Genomic DNA, 23,165 nt, shown 5'->3' on the forward strand with positions numbered 1-23,165 from the left:
ATTGGTCTCATCTTTAGTGACAATATTATAATATGTTCCTGATCGACATTTTCTAGTTCCATTGTACATTTTATAATCAGAAGCATTTTCAATCTGATTTGCATCACAACGTTGTTTTAATTCGATTTTGTGTTATGCGTAACTGTAAGAAACATACATTATGAAACATCATGAATAACTGTAAGAAATCTAAATGAGTAACAGTCAGTATGTATATAATACTGATTATCAATGCAACGAATTGGAAATGTGGAAAAATGAAAACACTGTACTCCTACTATCAACAAAAATGTATTAAAGGCTGCATGCCCGGTTGACTTCCATTGTAAGTGCAAAACAGTTTACACTAATTTGACCAAATTATTTGAAGTGGTAATCAACATATATATAATTTACCAACCTTACTTAGCGGTTTAGATTATGGAATTAGCATGCACACATATGATATGGTGCTTTGGAAGTCTTTTGGAAGATATCTTTTAGAATTTTTCCTCATTGTTTACCGAGTTCATCATCCTCAGTATAACCTTTTTAATGTGAAGTGTGTTATTGCCTTTTAAATTTCCTGTACTCTTACACCATGCTGGCCAGTTGGAGACCCGAGTGCTTTATTGTTATATGACCATTTGGCTCTGTTTCTCTCTCTCTGCAGTTAGTAACACTCGATTCATTGCTGCTGTTATTGAGAGGCACACACACAGCCCAGAACGACGGCGGAGATACTGGGGCCGGTCAGGGACAGAAAGTGACCATGGTAAGAGTGCGTACAGTATGTGTGTGTATGTGCACTCCTTCTTCAAAGTCTAAAGGAAAAGCGATATTAGTAGGTCTGAAAAGATCCATTTGAAACAAGGGTCAAAGAAAAATTCAAAAGGCGTGACCGTCAAATTTCTCACCTTAGAATATATTGAGAGTTTTATTATTGAAATAAAGCAAAGCCTTCCCCGGGAGCTCAGTGTATGCTTGTGTTCGGCCTGTATTTCATTGGCGGCTCCAGGCTTAGGTTACACGGAGTCTACAGTGCATGCTAAATCTGCCGCCCCTCAGGGACGAGGCTTTCTGGAGATCATTGTGTAACCAGCAAGAGGAGAAAGGGCAGCCCTATTCCACAAGGAGAGGTGCAATGAGAGACCTGGAGGAAGAAAGCCAGCAAAGTGGGTAGATTGAGAGATGCCAGAACAGTTAGAGGTGGCAAAGACCAAGTACAAAAGTTTCTTCCCTGTATTTTTATTTGGCAGGGTTAAAGGTCGCCTCCCACCCGGCTGCTCAGTCATCCTGCTTAAGGGGTCGTTTTAAAGCAATATCGATTTGGCTTTTGAGCGTGCGTATGCAGGAGAACGGCTCCGAAGCCTTTTCCTGTGCTCTCTGACTCATTACAGCTCCACCAACACGGAGAGTTTTTGCCAGGAGCGACGTAGATGTATACAAGTATTCGCTTCAGATCCAGGTTTAAAGAATTTCTCTAAACAGAAATGTGCTTTCTGCCAGGAACTGAGATGCTTTTTAGTACTTGTTTGGTTTGCTTGGCTCTTTGATATGTTTAGGGATAGATGCTGATCCAGAATCTGTATCCCAGCTCTTTCACTCTCACTGCAGTGTTTCAAAGCTGGTTCCAGATCCGCTCTGAGACGGCTCATGCAAACATTGATCAAAGTCAGGAACATAAGAGGTTTCTGACCTTTCCTTTCACCTCCGATCCCGTTTCAAATGTCACATGTGGCTGAACGTTTGGCCACCTGACAGCAGGACAAGACCTTTTTTGTGCTCTTTGTACTGTCTTAATTTAATTCAGGATGTGTTTCCAACAGTTTGTTTGTTTTTTTTGTATGCACTGTTAGCTCTCCTCCCACCATACAAGTTTAGTTGCCAGTAACTGTCTAATCTGTTATTCACTTCAGCTACTTTATGAGTCTTCTGTATTGTTGTCTAAACAGGAACGTTGGCAGTTTGACAGGGGAAAGTGGTTTTGGGTAGATAACAAATAACATTGACATCAGCTTCTTCTTTCAACATCAGGATATTAAGTTTAAATTTATGTATAAAGGAAGGTGTATGTTTCAGATGATGTAACTCGTCAACAATTTTAAAATCACATTTTGTTTTTTTTTCCCTTTTTCCCGTTTGACGCATACAAATATGAAAGTAGAAATATTCAATGTAGTCTCTCAGTATAAAGTCTGTACGTTTAAAACTGTTTGTATAATAATAGGTGTAGTAGGAAGTAGGCGTCAAGGCATTGTTCCTCAATGCAAATCTGTTGCACGGAGACAAACTGATAATAACATGACTCTACTTTGCACTGTTGCCATTGCTCTGCACCACTTTAGAATTATTATATATCATTACTGCCACTGTATCTATACATTTAAAGCTAATAGCTGTTTTTATAAATATAATTTTGCATTACACTGATTAAAACATTTGTATTTGTTTCCCTGATCTGTATTATTTTCTATATATATATATATATTTTAATTGGGTTTCTGAATTTCGTTTTTTATTTTTCTTCTTAAAGAAATTCATACTTTATTTGGCAAGGATGCATTTGATTGATCTAAACTTGACACTAAAGACTGAATTTTGATGACCTTTTTTTCACCTGTTATATAAAAATGGCTTCGCCATCACTGTGATAAATTACATTTTAAGTTGTATTAAAATAGAAAAGTTATATTACATTGTCATAACATTTCACAGTATTACTTTTTTTTATTGTATTTCAATCAATTAAATGAATATATATGTTAATACTTGGTGTCATGTCACGTTATGCTATCATAAGTCTGTCAGATAAAATATGAGATTATGTTCGAGTTTTATGTGAGGAGTGTGAGATTAGAATGGATTAGGATTCATCTAAACGAACAGTTTGAGCAATTTAAATGATCATGTTTTTAACAAGTTTCCAACAGCAGTACCTCCAAAATGACACAGAGCCATAACTAGGTTTAAATGTCCATTTTCGGTTGAAAATTTCCTTTCAGCCGTTGTTTTAGAGATACAAAAAACTGTTATAGAACATTTTAGATACAAAGTAAATTTTAGCTTCTGAAGATTGATTGTGATTTCTTTGTCCATTTATATGTAGGTTACAGCACCATGAGCCCTCAGGAGGACAGCGAGAACCCACCCTGCAACAACGATCCTCTCTCTGCAGGCGTTGATGTGGGCAATCACGACGAGGACCTCGACCTGGACACACCTCCACAGACAGCTGCTCTGCTCAGCCACAAGTTCCACCCCTATCGGCACCCCCACACGCACCACCCCCTGCACTTGCACACGCATCATCTCCAGGCTGCCGTCACCGTGCACAGTGTAGATGCCGAGTGCTGATCCTGCCCACCCGTGACCCCAAACCGTCCGCCAACCCTGCATTTGATGCCACTGCTAACTCCGTCCACCACCTGCATCCTGCAAAAGCCAGGAGAGAACCTTAACTCCCAGCTCTCCCTGGGCACCTGCTGAGGCGGTCAGAGGTGTTTTGTGCTTATTGACCATGGGGGGTGGGGGGGGGGGATTTTGAACTTTTGACTTCTGTAGAGGTCATTAGGGAGTGGATTTGGCAGGTGCATATGATACAAAGGTCCTTCAAATTTTGCTTTCCTCTTTTTTTTCTCTTTTTTTTCAAGAAACAATGAAGATGAAAGGATTATTTTTCTACTATTTATTTAACAGGAGTGGAGCTGGAGATCATGAACGGAGAAAATGAAATTGACTGACTGACTGAATTTGTCAGCTTTTTTTATTAGGCCTATATAGTCCTTTTAGGACCCAGCCCAGGTTTTCTTCTTGACTAGACTGCGAAGCAGCCTTGAAGGATTCGATTCATGGCACATTTGAGTCATCCTCACGCCGTGAGAATTGCTGGTGTGGAGAGTAAACAAAACATTTCAAGGAACAATAGACACAAATGCCTGCGCTGCACATCAAGGGGACGTGAAAATGTGGCGTGTTCTGAGGAGCTGTCATTCTCTGCTTTGTTTTGTTTGGGGGGGGGGTTTTGGATGGTGTGAGATGATGGTGGATCTCAAGACACTGTGCAATGTGACCAAGGTGTTCTGGGCCACAAAACCCAGTGCAGGAAATTTTCAATATTTTAAAGATGACTGGGAGACAGACTGTGCTCAGTGTGTATAAGCTGTCATTGTATTTCTGTCTGCCCAATTATTTTACGTTTAGTGTACGAGAGAGAGAGAGAGAAACAGAGTGTGCATTTGTTGGTGCTTGTGTACATAATTGTGTGTGAATGCGATGGATGTGTGATGGTCCAGATGGATCGTCTCCAATCATGTAGTCATTTTTTAAAGTCATTAGTCAGTATTGATGGAATGCCATGATATTTTTCAGATCCTTCTAAACCCATGTGCACTTTTACTCAACTGCTTGTCTACTGATACGTAGACATTGTGCTCCAGTGATTTTAGAGGGATTGTGTCTATTGTTTTCAGAATGAAATGATATACCATGTATATACATCTAAAGTTTAACAAAGTAGCTATAAATGTGTCATACACTACAAAAAACCTTTCATCCTCGTCAGAAGTGTTTCATTTTGTCGGTGTTTATTGAATTTTCTGCATATGCTTTTAACTTGCATTGAAATTTGGGTGGGGGAAAAATAATGAATAGTTTGATTTTAATCTATGTGTGATAAGAAATCATGCCCATAATTATGAGTCAAGTGATCTTAAATGATCAAACGCATGAGCAAAACACAAGTTTCACACATTATGATACAGAAGTCTGGTACATTAGTTCTGTCCTGGCATGTCCCTGTGAAATTTCAGCCTCAATCTGTTACAGTGACAGTTTTAAGCAAGTATACCTTAGAGACTGTTGAATCACATCTATGAATCATATTTTATGTGCTTAAAGTTCAGTCAGTGTGCAGCCATCATTCTTATTTTGGTCATACAACACTTTAAAGTTGATATTCCGATCGACCTCGGGGTGAATGTGATCAATTGTTCCACTCTGAATGTGACTGTGATCAGTCTGGTCATTATATGCAATCTGCTGTTATTCCAACATAAGCCATAATTACACAGAATTTGGTACTTGTGTTTATACATGCATTTAGCATCATATAAAAGATGTCATATTATTTTCATTAAAATGTTTTACAGAACAAGTCATTTTAATACCAATAGTCAGCTCATAATTCAACCACCCCAAGAGGATTGTGGACTAGTTGTCACACTTTTTACTCCAGTGAATATTTTTCTGGGTGGGGGATACTGAATAAATAAATTTCTGTGTAGGCACATGCCTTGAAGTCTTGGCCACTTAACATTTCTAATGTTATTGCCAAAGTAATAAGATAGACTTGACTAGGCATTGATTTTTGCACATTATGGTGGAAGGGGAAATCTGTCATTTAAAGCCTTTTTAATGATTTTGTTTCAAACCAACTTTGTGTGTAACTTGACTACACCTTATAATTACTGAGAAATATCCCATGTGCTACCTTACCTGTGTGACCACTAGTCCCAGTGTCTTCTAAATGTTAGTACTCCGTTATATTAATTATCAACATCACAACATTCTCAACCATTTATTTGCATGAAAGTGCACCATTATGTCTCTATGGTACTTAAAAAAAAAAAAGTATAACCATTATTAACTGCAAACGATATTTCACATCTTACAGGTTGATATGGTGACTCCTTTTTATTTTATTTATTTTTTCTAATATCATTGCATAGGTTGTCAATCTAAATGAAGCAAAACAGTGGGATTTCCGGGGGAGGATTAAAATATGAGCCTACTCCATTATATCATCAGGCCTTAACTGACCTACATTTAATTATAATTAATATTATAATTAATATTAATACTGTATTGGATTTTTATTATTATTATTATTATTATTTGTAATCACACATAACGGTCAAATAAGGTCACATCGTGCAGGGCATTCATCTCGAGCGCTGCTGCTGCTGCCTGGTATTTGCATACAAATTCATTAAGGCTGATCCTTGGATAATTTTAACCCGAACACGAGGTGTGAGCACACGGTGGGGTTAGCAGAAAAGTGGAGCACTTCTGTTTAATTTGGGGTCATGCGAGAGACGTCATAATTTTCGGGAATCTTTTGAACGGTTAAAGAACCGGTTCAAAAATGATTCATACTTTGCGTCCTGACGTTAAAAAACTTAGTGTGATTTGCATTTAACAATTTTATTTACTTTACGACTAAAACAAAACTAAATGTTATAATAATAAGAATAATAAGAAGCTATTTATTAAAACAAACTCAAATCAGTCATTAATCCTCCTAGGCCAGTATCAGCTCATTCATTACGACTCCGGTCGATTCGGACCGTTTCATTGCGATTCGTTCAAACTGCATGAATAAATCAGTTCAACTGATTCATTGAAAATAATTCGATTTGAAAGAACCATTCATTTATGAATCGAACATCGCTAGGCGAAGCTTTAGGGTTGCTCAAGTTTCCATCTTCTCAAAATGTTCTCGTCATTATAACTGGCATAAAGTTGGCTTGACGTTGGACGTTGGATATTCGCAAATCTAGGGACCGTCTCTAAAGTTACACGAGAAACTACTATACACTTCTCTAACGTCAATAGCATGCAAGGAGAATGACTAACAGTCACGAAAACAACTTTTAACTGTTCATCCAGGTGTCAACTATAATGCACACCTTTTATATTTTTTGATAATTATTAAAATAAACTGTAAATCATGTGGAAAACAATTGCTACTTTTCATTACCGAATGGACTTAAATACAAATTGAAAGCTCAATAACATTCGAACAGAATGACTCACATTCATAAAACATACTGTAAGGTGTTCATCTAGGTGTCAGCTACAATGCACACCTTTTATATTTTTCATAATTATTCAAATAGACTGTAAATCATGTGTAAAATATTGCTACTTTTCATTACCGAATGGGCTTAAATACAAATTTAAAGCTCAATAAAAATTGAACAGGATGACTCACTTTCATAAAACATACTGTAAAGTGTTCATCTAGGTGTCAGCTATAATGCACACCTTTTATATTTATCATAATTATTCAAATAGACTGTAAATCATGTGTAAAATATTGTTATTTTTCATTACCAAATGGGCTCAAATGTAAAATATGCCATAGCTTGAAGCTCAATAGAATTTGAACAGAATGACTCACATTCATAAAACATACTGTAAAGTGTTCAACTAGGTGTCAACTATAATCCACACCATTCAGATTTTTCATAATTATTCAAATAAACTGTTAATCATATGTAAAATATTGCTATTTTTCATTACCGAATGGGCTCAAATGTAAAATATGCCATAATTTAAAGCTCAATAGAATTTGAACAGAATGACTCACATTCATAAAACATACTGTAAGGTGTTCATTTAGGTGTCAACTATAAGCCACACCATTCAGATTTTTCATAATTATTCAAATAAACTGTTAATCATATGTAAAATATTGCTATTTTTCATTACCGAATGGGCTCAAATGTAAAATATGCCATAATTTGAAGCTCAATAGAATTTGAACGGAATGACTCACATTCATAAACCATACTGTAAAGTGTTTATCTAGGTGTCAGCCATAATGCACACCTTTTATATTTTTCATTATTATTCAAATAGACTGTAAATTATGTGTAAAATATTGCTACTTTTCATTACCGAATGGGCTTAAATACAAATTTAAAGCTCAATAAAAATTGAACAGAATGACTCACATTCATAAAACATACTGTAAAGTGTTCATCTAGGTGTCAGCTATAATGCACACCTTTTATATTTTTCATAATTATTCAAATAGACTGTGAATTATGTGTAAAATATTACTACTTTTTATTACCGAATAGACTTAAATACAAATTTAAAGCTCAATAGAATTTGAACAGAATGACTCACATTCATAAAACATACTGTAAAGTGTTTATCTAGGTGTCAGCTATAATGCACACCTTTTATATTTTTCATAATTATTCAAATAGACTGTAAATCATTTGTAAAATATTGTTATTTTTCATTACCGAATGGGCTCAAATGTAAAATATGCCATAATTTGAAGCTCAATAGAATTTGAACAGAATGACTCACATTCATAAAACATACTGTAAAGTGTTTATCTAGGTGTAAGCTATAATGCACACCTTTTATATTTTTCATAATTATTCAAATAAACTGTAAATCATTTGTAAAATATTGTTATTTTTCATTACCGAATGGGCTCAAATGTAAAATATGCCATAACTTGAAGCTCAACAGAATTTGAACCGAATGACTCACATTCATAAAACATACTGTAAGGTGTTCATTTAGGTGTCAACTATAAGCCACACCATTCAGATTTTTCATAATTATTCAAATAAACTGTTAATCATATGTAAACAATTGCTATTTTTCATTACCGAATAGGCTCAAATGTAAAATATGCCATAATTTGAAGCTCAATAGAATTTGAACAGAATGACTCACATTCATAAAACATACTGTAAGGTGTTCATTTAGGTGTCAACTATAAGCCACACCATTCAGATTTTTCATAATTATTCAAATAAACTGTTAATCATATGTAAAATATTGCTATTTTTCATTACCGAATGGGCTCAAATGTAAAATATGCCATAATTTGAAGCTCAATAGAATTTGAACGGAATGACTCACATTCATAAACCATACTGTAAAGTGTTTATCTAGGTGTCAGCTATAATGCACACCTTTTATATTTTTCATTATTATTCAAATAGACTGTAAATTATGTGTAAAATATTGCTACTTTTCATTACCGAATGGGCTTAAATACAAATTTAAAGCTCAATAAAAATTGAACAGAATGACTCACATTCATAAAACATACTGTAAAGTGTTCATCTAGGTGTCAGCTATAATGCACACCTTTTATATTTTTCATAATTATTCAAATAGACTGTAAATTATGTGTAAAATATTACTACTTTTTATTACCGAATAGACTTAAATACAAATTTAAAGCTCAATAGAATTTGAACAGAATGACTCACATTCATAAAACATACTGTAAAGTGTTTATCTAGGTGTCAGCTATAATGCACACCTTTTATATTTTTCATAATTATTCAAATAGACTGTAAATCATTTGTAAAATATTGTTATTTTTCATTACCGAATGGGCTCAAATGTAAAATATGCCATAACTTGAAGCTCAATAGAATTTGAACCGAATGACTCACATTCATAAAACATACTGTAAGGTGTTCATTTAGGTGTCAACTATAAGCCACACCATTCAGATTTTTCATAATTATTCAAATAAACTGTTAATCATATGTAAACAATTGCTATTTTTCATTACCGAATGGGCTCAAATGTAAAATATGCCATAATTTGAAGCTCAATAGAATTTGAACAGAATGACTCACATTCATAAAACATACTGTAAAGTGTTTATCTAGGTGTCAGCTATAATGCACACCTTTTATATTTTTCATAATTATTCAAATAGACTGTAAATCATTTGTAAAATATTGTTATTTTTCATTACCGAATGGGCTCAAATGTAAAATATGCCATAACTTGAAGCTCAATAGAATTTGAACAGAATGACTCACATTCATAAAACATACTGTAAGGTGTTCATTTAGGTGTCAACTATAAGCCACACCATTCAGATTTTTCATAATTATTCAAATAAACTGTTAATCATATGTAAACAATTGCTATTTTTCATTACCGAATGGGCTCAAATGTAAAATATGCCATAATTTGAAGCTCAATAGAATTTGAACAGAATGACTCACATTCATAAAACATACTGTAAAGTGTTTATCTAGGTGTCAGCTATAATGCACACCTTTTATATTTTTCATAATTATTCAAATAGACTGTAAATCATTTGTAAAATATTGTTATTTTTCATTACCGAATGGGCTCAAATGTAAAATATGCCATAACTTGAAGCTCAATAGAATTTGAACAGAATGACTCACATTCATAAAACATACTGTAAGGTGTTCATTTAGGTGTCAACTATAAGCCACACCATTCAGATTTTTCATAATTATTCAAATAAACTGTTAATCATATGTAAACAATTGCTATTTTTCATTACCGAATGGGCTCAAATGTAAAATATGCCATAATTTGAAGCTCAATAGAATTTGAACAGAATGACTCACATTCATAAAACATACTGTAAAGTGTTTATCTAGGTGTAAGCTATAATGCACACCTTTTATATTTTTCATAATTATTCAAATAGACTGTAAATCATTTGTAAAATATTGTTATTTTTCATTACCGAATGGGCTCAAATGTAAAATATGCCATAATTTAAAGCTCAATAGAATTTGAACCGAATGACTCACATTCATAAAACATACTGTAAGGTGTTCATTTAGGTGTCAACTATAAGCCCAACATTCAGATTTTTCATTATTATTCAAATAAACTGTTAATCATATGTAAACAATTGCTATTTTTCATTACCGAATGGGCTCAAATGTAAAATATGCCATAATTTGAACCTCAATAGAATTTGAACAGAATGACTCACATTCATAAAACATACTGTAAAGTGTTCATCTAGGTGTCAGCTATAATGCACACCTTTTATATTTTTCATAATTATTCAAATACACTGTAAATCAAATTGTAAAATATTGCTACTTTTCATTACCGAATGGGCTTAAATACAAATTTAAAGTTTAATAAAAATTTGAACAGAATGACTCACATTCATAAAACATACTGTAAGGTGTTCATTTAGGTGTCAACTATAAGCCCAACATTCAGATTTTTCATTATTATTCAAATAAACTGTTAATCATATGTAAACAATTGCTATTTTTCATTACCGAATGGGCTCAAATGTAAAATATGCCATAATTTGAAGCTCAATAGAATTTGAACAGAATGACTCACATTCATAAAACATACTGTAAAGTGTTTATCTAGGTGTCAGCTATAATGCACACCTTTTATATTTTTCATAATTATTCAAATAGACTGTAAATCATGTGTAAAATATTGCTACTTTTCATTACCGAATGGGCTTAAATAGAAATTTAAAGCTCAATAAAAATTGAACAGAATGACTCACTTTCATAAAACATACTGTAAAGTGTTCATCTAGGTGTCAGCTATAATGCACACCTTTTATATTTTTCATAATTATTCAAATAAACTTTAAATCATATGTCAAATATTGCTACTGTAACTTTCATTACCGAATGGGCTTAAATACAAATTTAAAGCTCAATAGAATTTGAACAGAATGACTCACATTCATAAAACATACTGTAAAGTGTTCATCTAGGTGTCAGCTATAATGCACACCTTTTATATTTTTCATAATTATTCAACTAGACTGTAAATTGTGTGTAAAATATTGCTATTTTTCACTACTGAATGGACTTAAAGACAAATTTAAAGCTCAATAGAATTTGAAAAGGATGATTCACTTTCATAAAACATACTGTAAAGTGTTCATCTAGGTGTCTACTATAATGCACAACCAATTCAAATTTTTCACAAGTATTCAATTAGTTTTAAATCATGTGTAAAATATTGCTACTTTTCATTACCAAATAGGCTCAAACACAAATTGAAAACTCAATAGAATTTCAGCTGAAAATGTACAATTAATATATTTCAGATGTATTCTTTAAACAACAATGAAAGAAACATCAATGATGACAACAATGATACTTCCATCATTTTTATTGTTCAATTATTATCTTTTCAATATTTTCATATTTCCCAGGAACATCCCCAGTCCCTAGACTCCCACAAATACCTTAACTTTTACATAAAACAACTGTAATACATTATTTACACAGGATTTTTTAATTATTTGCATAGGCAGCACTTCCAATCACTCTTTCGAGCCCTGTTAAACTGGCCCTCTGTCATTTGAATGCATGTCACATGGAACCACCTCTTGCATTGATGACATTCGATCTGAAAAAAAAAAGAAAATAATAAAATATATAATCTTTTCAAATTGATTAGTAATATTATATATATATACACACACACACACACACACACACACACACATACTGTACATATACAGTATAAGCATTTATAAATTCACAGTAAAGCACAGCTTATGTATAAGCTTCAAATTAATTGCCACATCAAATAATACTTAAGGCAATAAGCCACAAGAAGCTTTGGTTTACTGTAAATTTATAACAGCTAAGGGCTGTGGTTAGGCACGATGTGAAGAGGAGTGACACACAGATGTAAACATAGGTGTATGTTTGTAGAATAATTTACAACAGCTTCAAAAGCGGCTCAAACTATCAGAATCAAGGACCGAAACTACCCATTTTATAAATTAATATATTAAATTAATTAAAAGCAAACAGTTATCTAAACGATGCAAACAACAAACAAAACAATAGAACATGGCATCAAATGAAAATTAAAAATGGCACAGAAAAAAACATTCCCTAAAGGTCAAAACAATCCCAGTCCTAATTATTAATTTTATTTTTACTATTACTTTTTTATTATTATTTAAAAAAAATGGTACAATTGAGCATCTTAACAATGTAATATGATATTTATTTTAATTTTCCATTGTGAAAAATTCTGAGAAAACAGTATGTTTTATGAAAGTGAGTCATCCTGTTCACTTTTTATTGAGCTTTAAATTTGTATTTAAGCCCATTCGGTAATGAAAAGAAGCAATATTTTACATATGATTTACAGTCTATTTGAATAATTATGAAAAATATAAAAGGTGTGCATTATAGCTGACACCTAGATGAACACTTTACAGTATGTTTTATGAAAGTGAGTCATTCTGTTCAAATTCTATTGAGGTTCAAATTATGGTATATTTTACATTTGAGCCCATTCGGTAATGAAAAATAGCAATATTTTACATATGATTAACAGTTTATTTGAATAATTATGAAAAATCTGAATGGTGTGGATTATAGTTGACACCTAGTTGAAAACTTTACAGTATGTTTTATGAATGTGAGTCATTCTGTTAAATTTTTATTGAGCTTTACATTTGTATTTAAGCCCATTCGGTAATGAAAAATAGCAATATTTTACACATAATTTACAGTCTATTTGAATAATTCTGAAAAATATAAAAGGTGTGCATTATAGCTGACACCTAGATGAACACTTTACAGTATGTTTTATGAATGTGAGTCATTCTGTTCAAATTCTATTGAGGTTCAAATTATGGCATATTTTACATTTGAGCCCATTCGGTAATGAAAAATAGCAATATTTTACATATGATTAACAGTTTATTTGAATAATTATGAAAAATCTGAATGGTGTGGATTATAGTTGACACCTAGTTGAAAACTTTACAGTATGTTTTATGAATGTGAGTCATTCTGTTAAATTTTTATTGAGCTTTAAATTTGTATTTAAGCCCATTCGGTAATGAAAAATAGCAATATTTTACACATAATTTAAAGTCTATTTGAATAATTCTGAAAAATATAAAAGGTGTGCATTATAGCTGACACCTAGATGAACACTTTACAGTATGTTTTATGAATGTGAGTCATTCTGTTCAAATTCTATTGAAGTTCAAATTATGGCATATTTTACATTTGAGCCCATTCGGTAATGAAAAATAGCAATATTTTACATATGATTAACAGTTTATTTGAATAATTATGAAAAATCTTAATGGTGTGGCTTATAGTTGACACCTAAATGAACACCTTACAGTATGTTTTATGAATGTGAGTCATTCTGTTCAAATTCTATTGAGCTTTAAATTATGGCATATTTTACATTTGAGCCCATTCGGTAATGAAAAATAGCAATTGTTTACATATGATTAACAGTTTATTTGAATAATTATGAAAAATCTGAATGGTGTGGATTATAGTTGACACCTAGTTGAACACTTTACAGTATGTTTTATGAATGTGAGTCATTCTGTTCAAATTCTATTGAGCTTCAAGTTATGGCATATTTTACATTTGAGCCCATTCGGTAATGAAAAATAACAATATTTTACAAATGATTTACAGTGTATTTGAATAATTATGAAAAATATAAAAGGTGTGCATTATAGCTGACACCTAGATGAACACTTTACAGTATGTTTTATGAAAGTGAGTCATCCTGTTCAATTTTTATTGAGCTTTAAATTTGTATTTAAGCCCATTCGGTAATGAAAAGTAGCAATATTTTACACATGATTTACAGTGTATTTGAATAATTATGAAAAATATAAAAGGTGTGCATTATAGCTGACACCTAGATGAACACTTTACAGTATGTTTTATGAATGTGAGTCATTCTGTTCAAATTCTATTGAGGTTCAAATTATGGCATATTTTACATTTGAGCCCATTTGGTAATGAAAAATAGCAATATTTTACATATGATTAACAGTTTATTTGAATAATTATGAAAAATCTGAATGGTGTGGCTTATAGTTGACACCTAAATGAACACCTTACAGTATGTTTTATGAATGTGAGTCATTCGGTTCAAATTCTATTGAGCTTTAAATTATGGCATATTTTACATTTGAGCCCATTCGGTAATGAAAAATAGCTATATTTTACATATGATTAACAGTTTATTTGAATAATTATGAAAAATATAAAAGGTGTGCATTATAGCTGACACCTAGATGAACACTTTACAGTGTGTTTTATGAAAGTGAGTCATCCTGTTCAATTTTTATTGAGCTTTAAATTTGTATTTAAGCCCATTCGGTAATGAAAAGTAGCAATATTTTACACATGATTTACAGTCTATTTGAATAATTATGAAAAATATAAAAGGTGTGCATTATAGCTGACACCTAGATGAACACTTTACAGTATGTTTTATGAAAGTGAATCATTCTGTTCAAATTCTATTGAGCTTCAAATTATGGCATATTTTACATTTGAGCCCATTCGGTAATGAAAAATAACAATATTTTACAAATGATTTACAGTCTATTTGAATAATTATGAAAAATATAAAAGGTGTGCATTATAGCTGACACCTAGATGAACACTTTACAGCATGTTTTATGAAAGTGAGTCATTCTGTTCAAATTCTATTGAGGTTCAAATTATGGCATATTTTACATTTGAGCCCATTCGGTAATGAAAAATAGCAATATTTTACATATGATTAACAGTTTATTTGAATAATTATGAAAAATCTGAATGGTGTGGATTATAGTTGACACCTAGTTGAAAACTTTACAGTATGTTTTATGAATGTGAGTCATTCTGTTAAATTTTTATTGAGCTTTAAATTTGTATTTAAGCCCATTCGGTAATGAAAAATAGCAATATTTTACACATAATTTAAAGTCTATTCGAATAATTCTGAAAAATATAAAAGGTGTGCATTATAGCTGACACCTAAATGAACACTTTACAGTATGTTTTATGAATGTGAGTCATTCTGTTCAAATTCTATTGAAGTTCAAATTATGGCATATTTTACATTTGATCCCATTCGGTAATGAAAAATAGCAATATTTTACATATGATTAACAGTTTATTTGAATAATTATGAAAAATCTTAATGGTGTGGCTTATAGTTGACACCTAAATGAACACCTTACAGTATGTTTTATGAATGTGAGTCATTCTGTTCAAATTCTATTGAGCTTTAAATTATGGCATATTTTACATTTGAGCCCATTCGGTAATGAAAAATAGCAATATTTTACATATGATTAACAGTTTATTTGAATAATTATGAAAAATCTTAATGGTGTGGCTTATAGTTGACACCTAAATGAACACCTTACAGTATGTTTTATGAATGTGAGTCATTCTGTTCAAATTCTATTGAGCTTCAAGTTATGGCATATTTTACATTTGAGCCCATTCGGTAATGAAAAATAACAATATTTTACAAATGATTTACAGTGTATTTGAATAATTATGAAAAATATAAAAGGTGTGCATTATAGCTGACACCTAGATGAACACTTTACAGTATGTTTTATGAATGTGAGTCATTCTGTTCAAATTCTATTGAGGTTCGAATTATGGCATATTTTACATTTGAGCCCATTCGGTAATGAAAAATAGCAATATTTTACATATGATTAACAGTTTATTTGAATAATTATGAAAAATCTGAATGGTGTGGCTTATAGTTGACACCTAAATGAACACCTTACAGTATGTGTTATGAATGTGAGTCATTCTGTTCAAATTCTATTGAGCTTCAAGTTATGGCATATTTTACATTTGAGCCCATTCGGTAATGAAAAATAACAATATTTTACAAATGATTTACAGTGTATTTGAATAATTATGAAAAATATAAAAGGTGTGCATTATAGCTGACACCTAGTTGAAAACTTTACAGTATGTTTTATGAATGTGAGTCATTCTGTTAAATTTTTATTGAGCTTTAAATTTGTATTTAAGTTTATTCGGTAATAAAAAGTAGTAATATTTTACACATAATTTACAGTCTATTTGAATAATTCTGAAAAATATAAAAGGTGTGCATTATAGCTGACACCTAGATGAACACTTTACAGTATGTTTTGTGAATGTGAGTCATTCTGTTCAAATTCTATTGAAGTTCAAATTATGGCATATTTTACATTTGAGCCCATTCGGTAATGAAAAATAGCAATATTTTACATATGATTAACAGTTTATTTGAATAATTATGAAAAATCTTAATGGTGTGGCTTATAGTTGACACCTAAATGAACACCTTACAGTATGTTTTATGAATGTGAGTCATTCTGTTCAAATTCTATTGAGCTTCAAGTTATGGCATATTTTACATTTGAGCCCATTCGGTAATGAAAAATAACAATATTTTACAAATGATTTACAGTGTATTTGAATAATTATGAAAAATATAAAAGGTGTGCATTATAGCTGACACCTAGATGAACACTTTACAGTATGTTTTATGAAAGTGAGTCATCCTGTTCAATTTTTATTGAGCTTTAAATTTGTATTTAAGCCCATTCGGTAATGAAAAGTAGCAATATTTTACAATTTGATTTACAGTGTATTTGAATAATTATGAAAAATATAAAAGGTGTGCATTATAGCTGACACCTAGATGAACACTTTACAGTATGTTTTATGAATGTGAGTCATTCTGTTCAAATTCTATTGAGGTTCAAATTATGGCATATTTTACATTTGAGCCCATTCGGTAATGAAAAATAGCAATTGTTTACATATGATTAACAGTTTATTTGAATAATTATGAAAAATCTGAATGGTGTGGCTTATAGTTGACACCTAAATGAACACCTTACAGTATGTTTTATGAATGTGAGTCATTCGGTTCAAATTCTATTGAGCTTTAAATTATGGCATATTTTACATTTGAGCCCATTCGGTAATGAAAAATAGCTATATTTTACATATGATTAACAGTTTATTTGAATAATTATGAAAAATCTGAATGGTGTGGATTATAGTTGACACCTAGTTGAACACTTTACAGTATGTTTTATGAAAGTGAGTCATCCTGTTCAATTTTTATTGAGCTTTAAATTTGTATTTAAGCCCATTCGGTAATGAAAAGTAGCAATATTTTACACATGATTTACAGTCTATTTGAATAATTATGAAAAATATAAAAGGTGTGCATTATAGCTGACACCTAGATGAACACTTTACAGTGTGTTTTATGAAAGTGAGTCATCCTGTTCAATTTTTATTGAGCTTTAAATTTGTATTTAAGCCCATTCGATAATGAAAAGTAGCAATATTTTACACATGATTTACAGTCTATTTGAATAATTATGAAAAATATAAAAGGTGTGCATTATAGCTGACACCTAGATGAACACTTTACAGTATGTTTTATGAAAGTGAATCATTCTGTTCAAATGTTATTGAGCTTTCAATTTGTATTTAAGTCCATTCGGTAATGAAAAGTAGCAATTGTTTTCCACATGATTTACAGTTTATTTTAATAATTATCAAAAAATATAAAAGGTGTGCATTATAGTTGACACCTGGATGAACAGTTAAAAGTTGTTTTCGTTACTGTTAGTCATTCTCCTTGCATGCTATTGACGTTAGAGAAGTGTATAGTAGTTTCTCCTGTAACTTTAGAGACGGTCCCTAGATTTGCGAATATCCAACGTCCAACGTCAAGCCAACTTTATGCCAGTGTCATTATACCGCAAGTCTAGGCTATCCGGTGAAACTTTCAAACGTTCAGTTTAATTACTGTTCTCCTGTTTCTGTTCCAAGTTTTCAGTGTTTACCTCTCAATACATATGCATGCATCATTTGTGAAATCAGACATTCGCGCATAAATGAATAAATCGCCCGTGGATTCACTATGCTTGGGACCACACACACATAATGACTCGGATATCGCCGCCCACGAACACTGCACACTCAGCGCTGCTCGCGGTGAGAACTGAGGAGTTCAAGGTTCCCATCACCCCTTTACATAAACACGCGCGCGTCCCAGATGCGCGCTCTGCCCGCTCCAGCACTCGCTCGACCGCCCACGCGCTACTTTTCTGAGCCATTGAAATATTCTGGTCTTTTCTCTCACTCCCACTCAGAGACGCGCTGAATCACTGCTTTAGTTCATGTTCAGGTAATTCAGGTGAATGCATATGACATATATACGACACTGGACCTTCCCATATAGTGATGGGGGAAATTATCCGTTTCTTATGAATATTAAATCATGCAATGCAATAAGGATATTAAACTGACATTCGTATTTATAAAGCAATGCATTGGTGGTTTACGTTGCAATATTTCACATTTTATTGTGTATGTGTGATTTAAACCGCCACCTCCAAAATTGCACAGAAAAAATTATGCGTAATAATAATAAGAAATAGCCTAATAATAATAATTTGATTGTTATAATTATTCACTGTCAAAAAAAACATAATAATAATAATAAAGAATAAAATCCAAAAACTGAAAAAAATGTGCTATCCCCATTCTTAAAGAGTCAATGCAATCATCTGTAAATATTGTTGATGTGGGATGTGTAGCTGCTGAAACTCAAAGCGTTCATTCAGGGACATTATAAGGACTCCTGTGATTGAGTCTGCCAGGAGATGGCATTTAGCACACCCACGGCAGACGGCATAAGTCATTCATTCCACACCAGAGCCAGTGTATAAGGAGTCAAAAGATCTGTCAGGCATGCAAGATTTTCTGCAGGCATGCCTTTAGATGTTTCTGCCATACACAGTCTCTCCAAGTATACACACTAAATGATTTTTGAGCTATAAATGTCAGCACGTCCATGCAGTTTATTTAAGCTTTCATGCAACCATGTTATAAACAATTAGTTTAAAGCATACGTTTTTAGACACATTATTGGCAGTACAATCTTTGCTCTGTCAATAAAAATTGTTCTGAAAGCAGTCAAAACAGGAAAAATGTTGTGCAACTCTCAGCAACACACAGCAGTGGTATTGGAACTAATAAGCAAGTCAGTTGAGTGAATGATTCGGTAAAGAGCCACTTGTCGCCACCTACTGGCATTAGAATGTAACACAACGGGTCACTGAAAAAACTGATGAAAACACAAGCAGAGGTAGTTATAGGTAGCCTACAAGTGAAAAGTTGGATCGCTGATTTGGAAATTGATAGCCTGTTTCTTTTGGAACTAAAAAAAGGCTATTATTGTACTGAATATCAGGTTAAGAACACACATTTACCATTGGGAGTTTCGCGCATGGGCTAAAAACTTTCTCATGCAGTTTGTGAATTCACAGTGCTGACCAAAAAAAAAAAACTGTTTGTTTTGAAAAGTGACTTTTGTGTGAGCTTTGCTTTAAGACGTATTTGCGGAATTTTGTGTAGCCATATACAAAGCGAAATTTTACACGAAATTTGGCATGGGAAAATCTTACGTCCTCATACAAAATTCGCAATCCCAATCTCATGGGAATTCCAAATCGTGTGGATTCTGTTAAAAAACTCAAATAAATTGCCAAAAACTACGACAGCGCCTTTAAACGAATGCAAACGTACGTATGTATTCATTTGTTTAATTTTAATAATGTGAAAAGAAAGAAAGTGAATTGGAAGTGCACACACACAGCAGTGAGAAGTGAACACACCCAGGGCAGTGGGCAGCTAAGTTATAGATCCAGCGCCCGGGGAGCAACTGGGGGTTCAGTGCCTTGCTCAAGCCACTTCAGCCATGAGTATTGAGGGTGGAATAGAGCGCTGTTCATTCACTCCCCACCACCTACAACTCCTGCCAGCCCCGAGACTCAAACCAGCAACCTTCAGTTAACTAGTCTAACTCTCTAACCATTAGGCCACAGCTGCCCTATACTGCATTACTACAATAGTGCAATGTGATACACTATTGGTCGATTTGCATAAATAAATGAACACCAGATATACCTATTGCTTACTAATATGTTTTAATAAATACATTTAATTACAAAAGATCTGTTACTACAAATATTATTACATGATCATCCAAATGTTATGCTGTTTTATTTTTATTATTTATTTTTGCTATCTTAAATTGATATGGCATTTATAGTCAGTATTTTTATATGATACTGTCCTGTTAAGAAGGGCAAAAGAGACTAATAGTCAGAATGTGTTTAGTTTTCCATCGGTGGAGGTCGCCCGCTGTACTGTGCTGGGGCTCATCCACACTTACTTTGAAGAGTGCCGTCGATGGGTTTGACTCAAAGCACAGACACCCACCTATCCGCTCCGCTCTCTGCGACTCACTTTCCACCGAGCGCTTCAAGATGGCGGCCGCTTCATCCATCCAGCCGCCGAGCGTGCACGCGATAAAGCGGGAAAATTCACCCCATCCGGAGTCCGACAGTCCCGCGAGCAGACATGAAGAAGACGCAGCATCCGAGGGGACCACCATCCTCCGAGATCTACCGGAACTTGATCCCGAGGAGATCGAGAAACGGCTGGAGAAAACTCGCAGAGAGCTGAGCAACAGGAGGAAGATCCTTATTAAGAACCTGCCACAGGACACAACCAACCAGGTAAAGAGATTTACATACATCAGCCTGACAGGTGAAAGTTACACTGCTCACTAGTGCATGGAGCAAAAGGGCTTTTCAAGAGCTTTTCTTAGCATTTTAACTACGTAGTTCGTTTATTAGTCAAGATACATAAACGAGTTTTATTATTCCATGAATTTGTTTGCATCTAACATATGTAACGTTACGTTAGTTAAATGCACCATGTACGACAGCTAAATGAGCTAATATGTTTCAGGCAAAATAAATAAATACAATTACAACCACACATCAGTTCTAAGAAAGTTAAAGTAAAATAATTATTAGTTTGAAACACGGATATTGAGCATCGCCTATGTAAACGTAAACAGTTCAAATTAAGTGACCTCGACAGAAATGAATGAATAGAGCAGTGCTCAAAACTTTTACGTTCATCATCGGGAAAACCTGTCGGTTTAACTGTTTGCGCGCGACCCATAACGTTATCTCCCTTTAAACAAACATCAAATTTCTATTGTAGGAGCACCACTGAAGTGAAACGAAAACAAATAAGCGGAAAATATGCAGTAAAATAACAGCCCGACGGCACCTTTGGATGAACGCGCTCCGTCTGTAACAGCCGCTCCCGTCTCTCCGTCTCGATCTAGTTCAGCGTCTATCAACTCTTTCGCTTTATGTGTCCCCACAACCTAATAAATGCGACTCAAATACTCGTCCATTAACCATGTGCAGTCTAATATATGTTCCGTGTAACTTGGGTACATACTGGTTTCGAAATGAACTGAGTATTGGCTAATAACACTACAAAAACGCGAGTTTAAATTTAATAAGCCTTAATGGGATTTATTTTGTTTTATTTTTATATCTAATGTTTTTTTATGTCTTTCTTTGCTAATCGTTCCTTATTGTAACTCCTATTATATTGAATTTAGAGTAGCATACGACTTGTTTGCTTATGAATGTTTCCTCCATGGTTGTGGCTGGATGTTGTCTGGAGGCATGTTTGCTCATGGAGACAGGAGGACTGACTGAGATCCGGCTGAGGGCGTGCAGGCAGAGAGAACAGCACAGCGGTGAGCTCGACTCTGAGTGGGAGATTTTCATATTCAGCGAGCTGAGGTGGCTGCTGCCGATGGCATTTCCTACAGAGTTTTCCCACATTATTACTGTCAGTAAACATGCCGGATACCTGGGTCCTCGAGGGAGGTGTAATATTACCCCAGCTCCAGGAGATGAATGCAGTTAATATCTAATTGTCAGTATGTGCTGAACAGATGACAATGCACTGTACGTTTGCACTACCACAGTGCACAAAACATTAACTTTTCGGTTAGGTTGTGCGGAGTATGCAGTAGCATTCGTTTTGACTGATTCACAGCCTGTTCTGCATTCTGTATTGGGGACACCTATAACCTTAGACAGCATGGCAGTGAGTAACAGTTTGCAGAAGAGTGTCAGGTGCACACCACCGCTGTGATCAGGTCACAGAGTAGCGGCTTATCACTGAGAACACATGTCAGGCAAAGCAGCTCGGTCTCTGTTTCTGTCTGTGTCCCTCATTCATACATACACAATCACTCTGCTCCTTATTCTGAATAATTTAGGAGCAGGTCGGTCACAGGTCTGGGCAGGAGAAATGTCAGAAATGCACTCTGCTGATTGGCTGTTTTTCAGGAGACAACGTATTTTGGGTGATCTCATCCTCTCCACATTGTTGAGCTCTGTCCACCCTTCCACAGGTTTGTTATTGGTTTGGGTGTCAGTAGCAGATGTTCAGCAGTGGAGTACGGGAGTGTGTGTTCTCTCTGAATACTCAACACAACATACACACTAACAGATGGTTTGAGAAACATGTATCATATACTATTAATGATCGTTTATATTAATATTCTATCTCTTGAACCATATATTTGGTTCAGAAAATGATTAAAATCAAGTTGTTTTTGTCTTTTATATTAATTACATCAAGTTAAAATAAAGGAAAATAGGAAATCCTGAACTAGCTAAAATAAAATAAATGTAAGAATTTTTGTTTTACCTTTTTTTTTCTTTAAAGTAATGGTAATCCAATCTGTCATTTGTAAATGTATGAATGTAAAATCATTTGAATGCTTATTCCCTTCTACAGAAAGGCATTTTGCAAAACTTGACACAAACAGTCCTTAAATTCAGTATATCCCCTTCCCCCAAATAAAAATGTATTTAAAACATGTCAATATTTGGAGTAAATGTGTATTCCGATATTTGTTTAAGTTTGCTAAGAGCTCAGAAA

At 33.5% G+C, this 23,165-nt stretch overlaps 2 protein-coding genes and 2 long non-coding RNA genes across 9 annotated transcripts in view; 3 read left to right on the plus strand and 1 right to left on the minus strand.

Moving 5' to 3' along the window:
• The window catches only part of cachd1 (cache domain containing 1), a 66,032-nt gene extending 61,501 nt beyond the window's left edge, over positions 1-4,531 (plus strand). Inside the window, exons 26-27 of the mRNA XM_052559494.1 lie at positions 653-754; positions 3,089-4,531. Of these exons, the coding sequence (XP_052415454.1) occupies positions 653-754; positions 3,089-3,336 (350 nt within the window). The 3' untranslated portion in view covers positions 3,337-4,531. The remainder of the gene's footprint in view (positions 1-652; positions 755-3,088) is intronic.
• A 2,316-nt stretch (positions 4,532-6,847) lies between these two features.
• LOC127959237 (uncharacterized) lies at positions 6,848-14,957 on the plus strand. 4 transcript variants are annotated; one of them, XR_008154218.1, is made up of 5 exons: positions 6,848-7,006; positions 7,930-8,118; positions 9,042-10,175; positions 11,282-12,797; positions 14,833-14,957. It is a non-coding gene; the product is annotated as an uncharacterized LOC127959237 (long non-coding RNA). The 4 variants fall into 4 exon arrangements; XR_008154219.1 differs by lacking the exon at positions 7,930-8,118; XR_008154221.1 differs by lacking the exons at positions 11,282-12,797; positions 14,833-14,957 and adding an exon at positions 11,099-11,132.
• Positions 12,788-17,670, minus strand: LOC127959238 (uncharacterized). 3 transcript variants are annotated; one of them, XR_008154224.1, is made up of 3 exons: positions 16,639-17,670; positions 13,848-15,148; positions 12,788-13,291 (listed from the first exon to the last, which is right to left on the minus strand). It is a non-coding gene; the product is annotated as an uncharacterized LOC127959238 (long non-coding RNA). The 3 variants fall into 3 exon arrangements; XR_008154223.1 differs by lacking the exon at positions 16,639-17,670 and adding an exon at positions 15,705-16,136; XR_008154222.1 differs by lacking the exon at positions 16,639-17,670 and adding an exon at positions 15,516-16,136.
• A 2,940-nt stretch (positions 17,671-20,610) lies between these two features.
• raver2 (ribonucleoprotein, PTB-binding 2) overlaps positions 20,611-23,165 on the plus strand; it is a 67,619-nt gene continuing 65,064 nt past the window's right edge. Inside the window, exon 1 of the mRNA XM_052559706.1 lies at positions 20,611-20,917. Coding sequence (XP_052415666.1) covers positions 20,666-20,917 — 252 coding nt within the window. The 5' untranslated portion in view covers positions 20,611-20,665. The remainder of the gene's footprint in view (positions 20,918-23,165) is intronic.

Source organism: Carassius gibelio, chromosome B6, assembly GCF_023724105.1.
Source record: "Carassius gibelio isolate Cgi1373 ecotype wild population from Czech Republic chromosome B6, carGib1.2-hapl.c, whole genome shotgun sequence".
Lineage (NCBI taxonomy): Eukaryota > Metazoa > Chordata > Actinopteri > Cypriniformes > Cyprinidae > Carassius > Carassius gibelio.